This window comes from Bos indicus, chromosome 21 (genome assembly GCF_029378745.1).
Source record: "Bos indicus isolate NIAB-ARS_2022 breed Sahiwal x Tharparkar chromosome 21, NIAB-ARS_B.indTharparkar_mat_pri_1.0, whole genome shotgun sequence".
Classification (NCBI taxonomy): domain Eukaryota; kingdom Metazoa; phylum Chordata; class Mammalia; order Artiodactyla; family Bovidae; genus Bos; species Bos indicus.
This window is the reverse complement of record NC_091780.1, coordinates 61,193,792-61,207,195: the sequence shown is the minus strand read 5'-3', so window position 1 is coordinate 61,207,195 and position 13,404 is coordinate 61,193,792. Positions and strand designations below refer to the sequence as shown.

At 50.3% G+C, this 13,404-nt stretch overlaps 1 protein-coding gene across 2 annotated transcripts in view; it reads right to left on the bottom strand.

Moving 5' to 3' along the window:
- Nucleotides 1–7,592: 7,592 nt before the first annotated feature.
- The window catches only part of BDKRB1 (bradykinin receptor B1), a 33,557-nt gene continuing 27,745 nt past the window's right edge, over nucleotides 7,593–13,404 (bottom strand). For both annotated transcript variants that reach the window (XM_070775649.1, XM_070775650.1), the window contains exon 3: nucleotides 7,593–9,293. In XM_070775649.1, coding sequence (XP_070631750.1) covers nucleotides 8,225–9,293 — 1,069 coding nt within the window. In that variant the 3' untranslated portion in view covers nucleotides 7,593–8,224. The remainder of the gene's footprint in view (nucleotides 9,294–13,404) is intronic.

Here is a 13,404-nt window from a genome sequence, read left to right as displayed (position 1 = left end):
GAGGGCACGGCAACCCACTGCAGTATTCTTGCCTGGAGATCCCATGGACAGAGGAGCCTGGTGGGATACCATCCTGCTGCTAATGCTGCTGCTAGGTCGCTTCAGTCGTGTCCGACTCTGTGCGACCCCATAGACAGCAGCCCACCAGGCTCCTCTGTCCCTGGGATTCTCCAGGCAAGAACAATGGAGTGGGTTGCCATTTCCTTCTCCAGGGATACCATCCATGGGGTCGCAAACAGTCAGACAAGACAGAAGTGACATACACAGCAGGCTTTCATTTTGGGGGGATTGCACTGAGTCTTTGTTTCTTGGAGTCTGCTTTCTTTAGTTTTGGCGAGTGGGGGCTACTCTCTAGCTGAAGTGCCCAGGCTTCTCACTGCAGTGGCTTCTCTCATTGCCGAGCACGGGCTCTAGGCGCTTGGGGTTCAGTAGTTATGGCTCTCATACTCTAGAGCGTGGGCTCAGTCGTTGTGGAACACGGGCTTAGTTGCTCCACGGCATGTGGGATCTTCCCGGACCAGGGATTGAACCTGTGTCCCCTGCACTGGCAGACAGATTCTTATCCATGGTACCAGGGAAGTCTGAATTGTCCATGTTTTTATCCAAGATTTTTGGAATTTGAGTCCCTTGGAGTATGGGATGGGCAGGAAACTAGGAGCTGGGGTTTGAGGACAGTCCTGTTTTCATGTCTCAGTTCTGAACAAAAGGAGGCAACAAGAGTCAGCAGATGGGGCTGCCACGTTATCTTTGTTTCTGAGAAGACCTCGATCAGACAGTGTCACTCAGGCGTGTGGCCACAGTGGGCTTCTTAGTTCTGAATCCCAGAGTCAGGTGGACTTACCCACACAGGCCCAGGCGATGCTGAGTTTCCCCTTCTGGGGCAGAACCTCATGGCTAAGAGAAGCCCAGCGTCTGCAGACAGCACTTTCCAAAGAGTGAATATGGACGGGGGCGCTGAGCTATGCAAGTTCAATTCTTTTTTTCTTGAAACTGGTCAATAAGCTAAGTCAGTTTTCTTCCTCAGAGAGGAGTTAAGGGCTGGGCAAGAGGCCCAGAAGTTGGGAACAACCCCTCCTCATTGAAACCTGGCGAATCAGTGAGGATGGGCTGGATTCTGCTCCAGTAACAAACATCCTCCAGCTCTCTGGCTTGAAACAGCAAGCATAGATTTCTTACTCACGTTTAACACAGGGCTGTCGGTAGGTAGTCCCTCAGGGATCCGGGCTGATGGGCTCCACCTCTTAATGACACCACTGTCTGGGTTTGCTATAGCAGAGGAGAGGAGAGCTGTGCTCTGAAATGCTCTTGCCTAGAAGGGACACACAGGTTGCCTTCACACTGGGCAAAGGAGTGCGAAGACAACACTTAACTCCAACAGGGTGAGGAAGTTCAACCCTCCCACTTCCCAGAAGGATGGGAGAACTGGCACTGTTGGAGATCAGCAGTCATGTCTCTCCCAGGAGAGTGAAGAAGGACTTCCTGTCCTTCCCACCACCTCCATCAGCACTGCTGCTGCTGCTGCTGCTAAGTCGCTTCAGTCGTGTCCGACTCTGTGCGACCCCATAGACGGCAGCCCACCAGGCTCCCCTGTCCCTGGGATTCTCCAGGCAAGAACACTGGAGTGGGTTGCCATTTCCTTCTCCAATGCATGAAAATGAAAAGTGAAAGGCAAGTCGCTCAGTCATGTCCGACGCTCAGCGACCCCATGGACTGCAGCCTTCCAGGCTCCTCCATCCATGGGATTTTCCAGGCAAGAGTACTAGAGCGGGGTGCCATTGCCTTCTCTGTCCATCAGCACTGGGCAAGGGCAATTCCACTGGAAAGACAAGGAGTTCTCAGGAAGTGTTTTCCAGGGAGCCACTTGCCTGGGCTGGAGGAATAGACATGGCGGGAGAAGAGCTGACTCTGACGCCAGATGCCGTGTGGATGGCGTCACCAGGAGAAGAGCTGGCTCTGACCCCAGACGCCGCATGGATGGCGTCACCATGCGACAGGCAAAGCATTCCGGGCCTCAGTTTTTCCATCAGTACATTGAACAGGTTGCACTGGATGGTCTTTTCCACATCCTGTGAACCCTCTGAAGAGAGGAAAGCTCTTATTTACTCTGCACCCCATGCCTCACACAATTATTGTTGTTGTTGTTTAGTCGCTCAGGGGTGTCTGACCCTTTGCGACCCCGTGGACTGCAGCATGCCAGGCCTCCCTGTCCCTCACCATCTCCCGGAGTTTGCCCAGGTTCATGTCCATTGCATCGGTGATGCCATCCAGCCACCTCATCCTCTGACACCCTCTTCTCCTTCTGCCCTCAGTCTTTCCCAGCATCAGGGTCTTTTTCAGTGAGTCGTTTCTTCACATCAGGTGGCCAAAATACCGGAGCTTCAGTTTCAATATCAGTCCTTCCAGTGAGTATTCAGGGTTGATTTCCTTTAAGTGTCCATACTGGACACTAATACGTGTAGTCAAAGCACTGAATGAATTACCTGCTCTGATTCCATCTGAGTTTGGGAAGGTCAGAGTTGGGGTATTCCCCAGTCCCCCATCATTCATTACACCTAATCCATTGTGGGGTTTGACTCCATCTGAGGTCAGCTCTGTGTCTACTGCACCTCCCTGCTCAACCCCTAGAAACAGAGCTACCAGGTGACTGGCTGCTGACCGCAGGTGGGCCTGGTGAAGCTAGCCAAGACCAGCGGAAGAGCCACCCAGCTGAACCCAGCCCAAGTGGTCAGCTGCAGAACTGTGAGCCGAGGTGCTTGCTTTAAATCATTGTTTGGGCTTTTTTTTTTTTTAAATGCAGCAGCAGATGACTGATACATTCTTCTGGCCATTGTCCTACGTTCTTGTGAAATGATCTCTCTGAAATGCAGCCTGAACGTGACATCCCTGTTCAGCATCTCTGTTGACTGGCATGGCCTTCTGATATCTTCTCTGTCCCAAATCTCCTGGAAAGTAAGCCTGGCCTCCTGCCCACTGCCTTAAATACTACCCCAGATACAGGGAGCTCTGCCACCATCAAGGCAACTCAGATGGTAGGATCCCTGGTGCTCAGGCCTCTTCTCTGACCTCCCAGTCTCATGGGCATCCCTGGTCTGGACCGAGCCCTGCTTCAGGAGTCCTGTTCACTGAGTAAGTTTCCACCCATCTTGGGGCTGGGTTTCCCGATCACTGAATGAATTTCCACCCATCCTTATCTGTGAAAAGAGGTTGAGCTTGATGATATTTTCTTTTTTAAAATTTTTATTAGATTCATACATCCCTTGTACTCTTTACTCACCACCCACTATGGGTAACGCCTGAGTATGGTATGATATCACAGCCAGGAAGCTGACCATATAATTTTTCAGATTGCACCAGTTTGACATGCACTCATTTTGATGATATTTAAAGCCTCTTCTAGTTCACAGGAGGAAACTTCCCACCTGCTCCTCATGAAACCTGTGACTCATCTCCGGAGAACAAGAAAACGTCTGTGTCCATTGCAACACTTGGGAGACTCCTCAGGCTGGGATTTAGGGGGGCTTAGTGCTGCTCATTTTCCATGACAGTTGGGGTGATGGATGCCACAGGGGAGGGCAGCTGGCAGCCGTGGATTCACAGGACAGGCTCGAAGCTGGAAGTGGGCTGGAGAAGAAGCTGTACTCAGCCCTTCAGGAGAGAGAGAGAGAAAACAGGGGCGTGGAGCTGGGCGGGTGGGTCTTTTCTTAATTAATAGGTTCCATTAGCTTTTATTTACTTAATTTTTGACTGTGCTGGGTCTCTTGCTGTGCGGGCTTTTTCTCTAGTTGCAGTGAATGGGGCTCCTCTCTAGCTGCGGTGTGCGGGCTTCTCATTGCAGTGGCTTCTGTTGTCGAAGAGCATGGGTTCTGGGGCACGTGGACTCCTAGTTGCCTGATCTTCCTTGATCAGGGATCGAACCAGTGTCCCCTGCATTGACAGGTGGATTCTTTATCACTGAGCCACCAGTGATAAAGCCCATCAGATGAATGGCTGATTCATCCGGCCATGCCAGGTGTGAGCCCTACAAGGTGAGCCTGGGCCTGGACCCAGGTGTGAAATACCCCAGGTGAGCACGTCAATGAGAGCCATGGGAACTCAGAAATATTCATTTCTCCCTCAACCTTGATCCTTTTAACGCAGGTAGGAATTTTTCTACCTGCAAATGAGTAATTGACCTTCCCAGCAGAAGGACAACAGAATTCTTACAGTGGGTTGGCCTACAGCTCCCCAGCTGTAGGAGCGAGCACTGTGCTTTGGTTAATGTGACAGGCGTCCCATAAATCATCTGTGCTTATCAGAGCCCCTGTTGACTATCTGCTGTTGAACTTCAGGTCAGTGAGCAATGCTGTGACTTCTCAGGCCAGCACGCTCTTCCATAGCATGTGGGATTGTTTTTTGTGAGCCTGTCAGGATTTTTGAAGCCTCAACTTTAAATCAGGGCCCGAGAAAGAAGAGGACATGTTGGGGTCAGTGCACGAGAGACTGGGTCTTATTTTCTCTTTCCAGCTCTCCCTGCCTGCCTGGATGCTTCTGTCCATTCTGGCCACTATGCTGTTGGGGCTTTGCTCACTGGGTCCTATGCAGGGGCTCAGAAACTGCACTGCATTGGAGTCAAGCAAGCTGGCTGAGTCCAGCCTCCACCCTTGGGGAGGGAGCCTGCCTGTTGGCAGCAGCGCTGCTACCCAGCTCCAAAGAACTGACGTCCTGGGGAAGCCCCAGGAGGTCAGCCCTAAGAGGACCAGGCTTGTGCCTTGGCCTTGTCTCCTGCTTCAGATCCCGCCTTAAGCGCCTGGAAACAGCAGATGCTTAATAAACTTCAGCAAATGAACAAAGGAGTGCAGACTCTGCACTGCAAGAGCTTCCAAGTGCTCAAGCGAAGCCCGAGGGTGGGGACTTTTTATGGAATTGAAATATTTGTTAAACACCCCCTGGTCCAGAGTAGATATGTGGGGAGGCAGGATCCTGCCTGTTGACCTAAATCCAGGCCCCCTGAACCTCTCTCTCTGCTCTCTAGGAAGCCAACAGGAGCTGGGCTGCCAATCAAAGGGCTGTCCCTGATGGCATAGTGGTCTGGCGGCCCACCCCCTGCCTACCTCTCCATCACCAAGCTCCAGGAACACTGCCTCCTTGCCATTTCCTGAATGAACCTGGGTCTTCTTTGATGTCCCTTGAGGACAGGTCCTTCTCGTGAAGCAGGAGAGATCCCCTCTCCCCAACCCTTCCTTGGAGACTGTCCTTGGCACCGGGCCCACTGACCTCTCCTCCCCAGGTCCTTCTAGCACCTTGCCTGCCTGACTGCCCACCCCTCACCTCACTGGTCTTTGACTGTCTTATCTTAATGAAAGTGAAAAGTGAAAAGTGAAAATGAAGTCACTCAGTCATGTCCGACTCTTTGCGACCCCATGGACTGTAGCCTACCAGGCTCCTCCGTCCATGGGGTTCTCCAGGCGAGAATCCTGGAGTGGGTTGCCATTTCCTTCTCCAGGAGATCTTCCCGACCCAGGGATTGAACCCAGGTCTCCCACATCGTAGGCAGACGCTTTACCGTCTGAGCCGCCAGGGAAGTCTTAATTAATAGATTCCATTAAAGTTTACTTATTCATGTACTTTTTGACTGTGCTGGGCCTTTGTCGCTGTGCGGGCTTTTTCTCTAGTTGCAGCGAGTAGGGGCTCCTCTCTAGCTGTGGTGTGCAGGCTCCTTACTGCGGTGGCTTCTGTTGTCACAGAGTATGGGTTCTGGGGCACGTGGGCTCCTAGGTGTGGCTCCCCGGCTTTGTTGTCCTGTGGCAGGTGAGATCTTCCTAGACCAGGGATCGAACCAGTGTCCCCTGCATTGGGAGGTGGATTCTTTACCACTGAGCCACCAGGGGAGCCCGCATGGCCACCCTTGATCCTTGTGCTATCCTGGGGTGGTCCCCCCTGTGGAACGTTCAGTGCAAACCTTCCTACTTTGTGGCCACAACCTCCTATTTTTCCTGCCTCTATCTTGCTCTGGATGCTCCCTTTAACCCCTGTCCTTTAACCATATCAGTGTCACTCTGCTTCCCTCATCTCCTAGGTTCATTTACTTCCCTAATTTAGCCATTTTCCATAGTACCACCAAAATCCCCAACACCCTTACTCGATGGCTGCCCATCTGACAAATCCCACCCCTGGAGCAGTCCACTGTCCACCATACCTGGGCCCACTGAGCTTGGCCAGAGTGATTCATTCACATGAGAAATGCATGCGGGCTCCCTGGTGGTCCAGTGGTTAAGAATTCACCTGCCAACGCAGAGGTCACAGACTCCAACCCTGATCCGGGAAGATCCCACATGCAGAGACGTAGCTATGGCCGTGTACCACAGCTACTAGAGCCCGCTCGCTCCAGAGCCCGTGCTCTGCAGCAAGAGGAGCCACTGCCACAAGAAGCCTTACACTGCAACTAGCGAGGAGCTCCTGCTTGCCGCAACTAGAGAGAGCCCTAGAGCAGCAATGAAGACCAGCACGGCCAAAAACAAACACACAAAATGATCATCTAGAAAAAATGCACACCTCCATCCAGGCGCTCACAGCCCCTGAAACACCTCCATGCTTCCCTCCTGCCCTTGACCATTAGAGATCCTCCCAACATCTGCTTCTCCTCAAACCTCAAACCCCTCCCTCGCAGCCTCATCCTTCCTTCCTTCCACCTCCTGCTTAACCTGTGAATCCTCCTGCCTCTGGGTCTGATTTGTTTCTTTTCTCGAGAGCACTCCTTTCCCCCATTTTGCTTGTCTTTGGGGGATTTTAGGTCTCTTCCTCCAGGAAGCCCCTCTGGATGGCTCCCTCCCCGCCCCCGAGGCTGGACGCCCCTTCCGTGTGTTCTCACCTGACAACGGATGCTCCTGCTCTGTGACGCTTTCCTAACTCTCATCCCTGTTGCCTTGAGCTCCTGGAAGGCAGACCCTCTCAGGGTCACCAGTGGGACCCTCGCAGCAAGAAAGGCATGGAAGCATTCAATTCTCTTTCACCCGCAGCCCACACTTCCAACCTGTGTGTCCCAGTTCTGCCTCCCTCTCTCCGTGTACCAGGTTCCTGTTGTTGTTTAGTCAATTAGTCGTGCCCGACTCTTTTGTGACCCCACAGACTGGTAGCCCTCCAGGCTCCTCTATCCATGGAATTCCCCAGGCAGGAATACTGGAGTGGGTTGCCATTGTCTCCTCCAGGGGATCTTCCTGACGCAGGGATCAAACCTGCATCTCCTGCGTCTCCCGCATCCGCTGAGCCCCCAGGGACACCCGTATCAGATTCTACCCCTTGTCAAACTCAGCTCACGGTTACTGCCTTTGCAACCTCTATTTTGGTAACCCTGGAAGGAGCCCATCCTCTTTCCCTCTGAACGCCCCAGGCACGGGTCTGTATCACCTGCATGTGGTTTCTCATTTACTTTTTTTATACTGTAATTATTTTGATCTCTGTAAGTTCCTTGCAGATAGGATCTCTAGCTATATCATCTCTCTGTTCCTGGTAGTTAACCTAGAACATTTTGGAAGGACAGTTGGAATTGCAGTAAGAGATGCTTATTGAAAATTTGTTTCCTACCACTGTGACAAATTAATCATAAACTCGGTGACTTATTAAAAACAGCACAGATTTATTATCTTCCGGTTCTGGAGGTCAGGCCTCCAAAGCAGTGTCTCTGGGCTGCAGTCAGGAGGTCAACACAGGTGGTTCCTGCTGGAGGCTCCAGGGAGAGTCCATTTCCCTGCCATTTCATCTCTACAGGGCGCCTGCAGTCCTTGGCTTGTGGACCCTTCATTGCATCCTTCCAACCTTCTCTGACTTGGACACTTCCGCCTGCCCTTTGTAAGGACCTTTGTGATGATACTAGACTCATCCAAATAGCCCAGGGTAACCTCCTCATTTCAAGATCCTTATCTTAATCACGCCTGCAAAGTCCCCATTACCACATAAACATTCCCAGGCTCCAGGGATGAGGTCCTGGTTATGTGGGTGGGTGGGTGGGGACATCATTCAGTCTACTGTTGCTGTCCAGTCACTAAGTCGTATCTGACTCTTTGTGACAGAATGGACTGCAGCGTACCAGGCCTCCCTGTCCCTCACCAACTCCCAGAGTTTGCTCAAACTCCTGTCCATTGAATTGGTGATGTCATCTAACCATCTCACCCTCTGTTGCCCCCTTCTCCATATTTATGATGTCAGTAATAATGGATAAGGAAGCCACACTTCCTGGCTCCCCACTGTGTTAATTCCGCCAGAAAAGTTGGAGGATCTCTGTCCTATGAGACGAGGCTACTGGAGTAAGACTCCCAGGAATGCATTGTTTATAAAGTTCCCAGACTTTGGTCCTGAAAAGCTGGCCCCAAAAGACATAAATTACTGGATTCAGGCAGCTGTTGACGAAAGCAAAGAAGTTGGCACATTGCAGGCCCAGATCGATGAAATTCTCCCAGAAGCAGCCTCTGACAGCCCTCACCTGGAACAGAAATTCCAGGAAGGCAAAGAAGTGGTAGGGCGCCCAGCAGAGCAGGAAGGCGGACACGAGGGTGAGGATCAGGGCGGTGGTCCTGCCCTCCCTGGGCCCTCCACACCTCGTCCTGCTGATCTGCCGCCGCCCCCGCAGGGCTGCCAGAATGTGACAGTTGAAGAAAACGATCGCAGCCAAGGGGAGGAGAAAACTCAGCAGGGTTAACTCCACCATCCTTACAAAGGGCCAGGCGTCGTGGGGGTACCGCAGCACGCAGGCGGAGACATTCAACTCTGGCACAGCCTTGACAGAGCGCAGCAGGAATGTGGGGAGACTCAGGAGGGCCCCCACGGCCCAGATGAGCAGACAGGTGCCCTGGGCCCGCCGCCGCCGCCGCTGCCTCCGGCTGGCCATGGGGTGCACCAGCACACAGTATCGGTCCTGGCTGATGGCCACGACCAGGAAGACGCTGATGAAGAGGTTGGCCTTGATGATGCCGTTGACCAGGCGGCAGAGGAGCGCTCCGAAAGGCCAGTTGAATTCGTTCCGGATGTTCTCCGCCCAGAAGGGCAAGCCCAAGACGAACACCAGGTCAGAAGCCGCCAGGTTGGCCAGGTAGATTTCTGCCGTGTTCAGACGCCGTCGAGCCACGAGGAAGACGGACAACACAAAGAGGTTCCCCAGCAGCCCGCAGAGGCAGATGGAGAGAACGCAGGTGGGCAGCACTCTGTGCAGCAGGGCCCAGGCTTCCCAAGCTTCGTCACAGGATGTGGTGTTCGGGGGCAGGGGCTGGCTCTGGTTGAGAGTCTGGAGCTCCAGGAGGGCCCAGGACGCCATCCACGGTGACCTGCAAGGAACAGCACATGGAGCATCACGCAGGAGGCAGCCTACTCTAATCTGTGACCTATCCAGTCTGCCTCCTGTTTTGGAAAATAGTTTTATAGGCACACGGCCACACCCATTCATTTACCTTTTGTGTTACAGAGTGTTTTTTTTTTTTTGTAAATTAATTAATTTATTTTAGTTGGAGGCTAATTACTTTACAATATTGTAGTGGTTTTTGCCGTACATTGACATGAATCAGCCATGGGTGTACAGAGTTCAGTGGTTGCCACAGTGGCCATTTGGCTTGCAAATATTAATCATCCATTCCCTTAGAGCTTCGCTAGTGACTCACATGGTAAAGAATCCACCTGCAATTCAGGAGATCAGGGTTCGATCCCTGGGTCAGGAAGATCCCCTGGAGGAGGGAAGGGCTATCCACTCCAGTATTCTTACCTGGAGAATTCCATGGACAGAGGAGCCTGGTGGCTATAGCTCATGGAGTCTCAAAGAGTCGGGCAAGACTGAGCAACTAATGACTAACACTTCACTTTTCCCTTAGAGAAAAAGCTTGCCAACTCTGAGTATAAAGGAAAAGATGACCAAGGCTTTGAACCCCAAGTTCAAATCCTGACACAACCACGTGGTGTGGGCTACTTAGACCCCCTGAGTTTTATTTTCCTTTTTGAAAATTGGAGCTAATCATATCCTTCTTGTGGGATTATGTCTAGAACTGTATCTATGGAACACTTGACTTGGTTGCCTGGTTTAGAGGCAGCACTCAGTGGAAGGGAAGGATGAGTCATATTTACAACTATACTATTATGATTAGCAGTGCAACAAATATTTAATGAGCACCTACTTTGTGCCAGCACTTTGCCAGGCACTGGAGATACAGGGCCCAGCCCCCTGAAAGTGGCAGACAGGAGACAGTGGTTGATGGCTGAAGACAGAATGAAGCAAGGAAGAGACCTGGCCAGTGGAGATGTTGGTCCATTGGAACTGGGACCAGTAGGATGGAGAGGGTGGAGTCAATAGTAGAAGATGTGGAGTTTCTGGGGCTTCACACCTAAAAATCCTCCCTCCGTTTGGATGAGCTAATATTTGCACAGTGCTTCAAATGGTCTCTGGCTCTCCATAGGCACTTGCTACCTGTTAACTATTGTTATCATCTTGCTTATCCTTAGTGATGTTTGAGAGATCTTGAGCTGGGCACAACTCACAGTATCCAACATAAGATACCGTATAAGAGAGCTGATCTCCAGAGAATCTCTTTGGCTCTGCAGACTTAGGTAATCGCTTTGTGACTCTGAGCCTGACTTTCCTCATCCAACCTTCTCGCTGTGACACTGAAAACCACATGCTGCACCATTCACATCAGGTCAAAACCACGGGTCCCTCCACTCATTCATCCACTGGACAAGTATGTACTGAGCACCCACTACATGCCAGGCACAGTTCTAGGCACTGGGACAAGCAGTAACAAACAGCCAACCTACCTGCCCTCAAGGTGCTTCTAGCCTCGTGGGAGGAGACAGGAAGCTCAGTGAATAAACTCGTTAGCCCGGGACGGGCAGCCGTGGAGGCAGTGAGCTGAGGCCAGGCTTGAGAAATATTCCAAGGGTAGGACCACCATGATTTTCCAATTGTGTATGTGTCATGAGAAAGGAGGGATTGCATGATGCCTAGATTTTGGGCCTGAGAACCTGGAAATGGCAAATAGATGGGGAAACAGTGGAAACAGTGGCTGACTTTATTTTTAGGGTCTCCAAAATCACTGCAGATGGTGACTGCAGCCATGAAATTAAAAGACGCTAACCCCTTGGAAGGAAAGTTATGACCAACCTAGACAGCATATTAAAAAGCGGAGACATTACTTTGACAACAAAGGTCTATCTAGTCAAGGCTATGGTTTTTCCAGTAGTCATGTATGGATGTGAGAGTTGGACTGTGAAGAAAGCTGAGCATAGAAGAATTGATGCTTTTGAACTGTGGTGTTGGAGAAGACTCTTAAGAGTCCCTTGGACCGCAAGGAGATCCAACCAGTCCATCCTGAAGGAGATCAGTCCTGAGTGTTCATTGGAGGAAATGATGTTGAAGCTGAAACTCCAGTACTTTGGCCACCTGATGCGAAGAGCTGACTCATTTGATAAGCCCCTGATGCTGGGAAAGATTGAGGGCAGGAGAAGGGGACGACAGAGGATGAGATAGTTGGATGGCATCACTGACTCAATGGACATGGATTTGGGTAAACTCCAGGAGTTGGTGATGGACAGGGAGGCCTGGTGTGCTGCAGTCCATGGGGTCGCAAAGAGTCAGAAATGACTGAGTGACTGAACTAAACTGAACCTGGAAATATGAAATCGCCATCAACTGAGATGGCGATGATGGAGTGGAGACAGAGCAAGTTTTTGGGGGGACAGTCAGGACTTGACCTTTGGACATGTGAGGCGAGCTGTCTGTTGGACGTCAGGTGGGGATGTCAAGGTAGTAAGCTACACAAGATTGGTGTTAAGAGACCAAGTCTGAGAGAGTGATACATCCTCATCCTTGGGAGGTGGTTTTTTTGTTTTTGTTTTTGAAATTTATTACATTTATTTGGATTCACTGAGTCTTAGCTGTGGCATGAGCGATCTTCGATCTTAATTATGGCATGCAAACTCTTAACTGTGGCTTGGGAGATCTAGTTTCCTGACCAGGGATCAAGCTCAAACCCCCTCAAACTCAAATACTAGGAGCTCAGAGTCTTAGCCACTGGACCAGCAGGGAAGTCCCCATCACTGGGAGTTGTAATCACATGGATGGTATTTAAAGCCACAGGACCGGGTGAAATCACCAAGGGAGAGTGTAGGCAGAGAAGAGAACCAGCTGCTAGGCTGCCAGTTGACCTGTCAGCAGAGGACATGGGAAGTGAGGGGTTAGGAGGTGGCTTAAAGATGTCTGCGGCTTAAAGAGTTCTGACCTAGAGCATAAAGAATAATAGGAATGCTCTTATTTCATCACTGATTTCAGGGCATAAATCCACAGCGAAATATTTATTTTGTTATTTGGTGATACTTTTCAATTTAGCAATAAGCCCTTCTGGCAGCAACAAGCAAGAAAAGTTTAATGACAATTTAAGCCCTGAACTTCTGTCTCTCGGAAATTGATGATGAATGTGTAACTTGCACAAAATATTGACGCTTACATCACAAAGGGGGCCTTTAGCGATTTCTCTGACCAGAAGGAAACCCGACACAAAGCTGCTACTTCAGAAACTGTTATTTTTCAAAGATCAGCCTGAAAACATCAATTCCACTTTATCACTGCAGAAGATACTGTCATAGGTCACACTGGAAGGATGACTTTTCACTTAGAGCAGACGAGTATTCTTTACGTCAGCTCATTTTTAGCGTCATGTTATCTTGTACCCACACTACAATAGAAGTGATAGCTGGTTCATGAGAAAGCCCCGTAAGAAATTCACAGGCAGTGAAACGGAGCCAGTTTGATAACTGTCTTCAAACAGAAAAATCAGTCAATTTCAATCACGATTCAATTTTTTAATCCAGTTCATGGAATCAAAGCCAAAACTTATGAAAGTTCACCCTGGCAAAGTGAAACAATGGACATTTTTGTGAATGCTATTCTAAATTCAGTTTAAATTGTTCACATTGAAAAGAAAGTTGTGTTTTTCTGATGATCACACACATTTTGGTGGGGCCCAGTGTCCCAGAGAGAACAATACTCCTGCTAAAATAAGAGACCAGTGAAGCAGAAATGTACTTCCAACAAGCTGCAGTGCAGACCCAGTGTGTAATCGCATATAAATAATCTCATTAAGTGTGTGTGCACGCTCAGTTGCTCAGTCGTGTCAGACTTTTTGTGACCCCATGGATTATAACCTGCCAGGCTCCTCTGTCCATGGAATTTTCCAGGCGAGAATACTGGAGTAGGTTGGCATTTCCTCCTTCAGGAGGCGATCTTCCCAACCCAGAGATCGAACTCGCATCTCTCGAATCTCCTGCATTAGCAGGTGGATTCTTCTGCGCCACCTGGGGGGCCCCGAATTTCATTATAGTTGACAAGAGTTACAAAGTTTTACAGCATAAGTTTTGTGGTTCAGACTTACTGAACTACAAACTTTTGTGATGAAG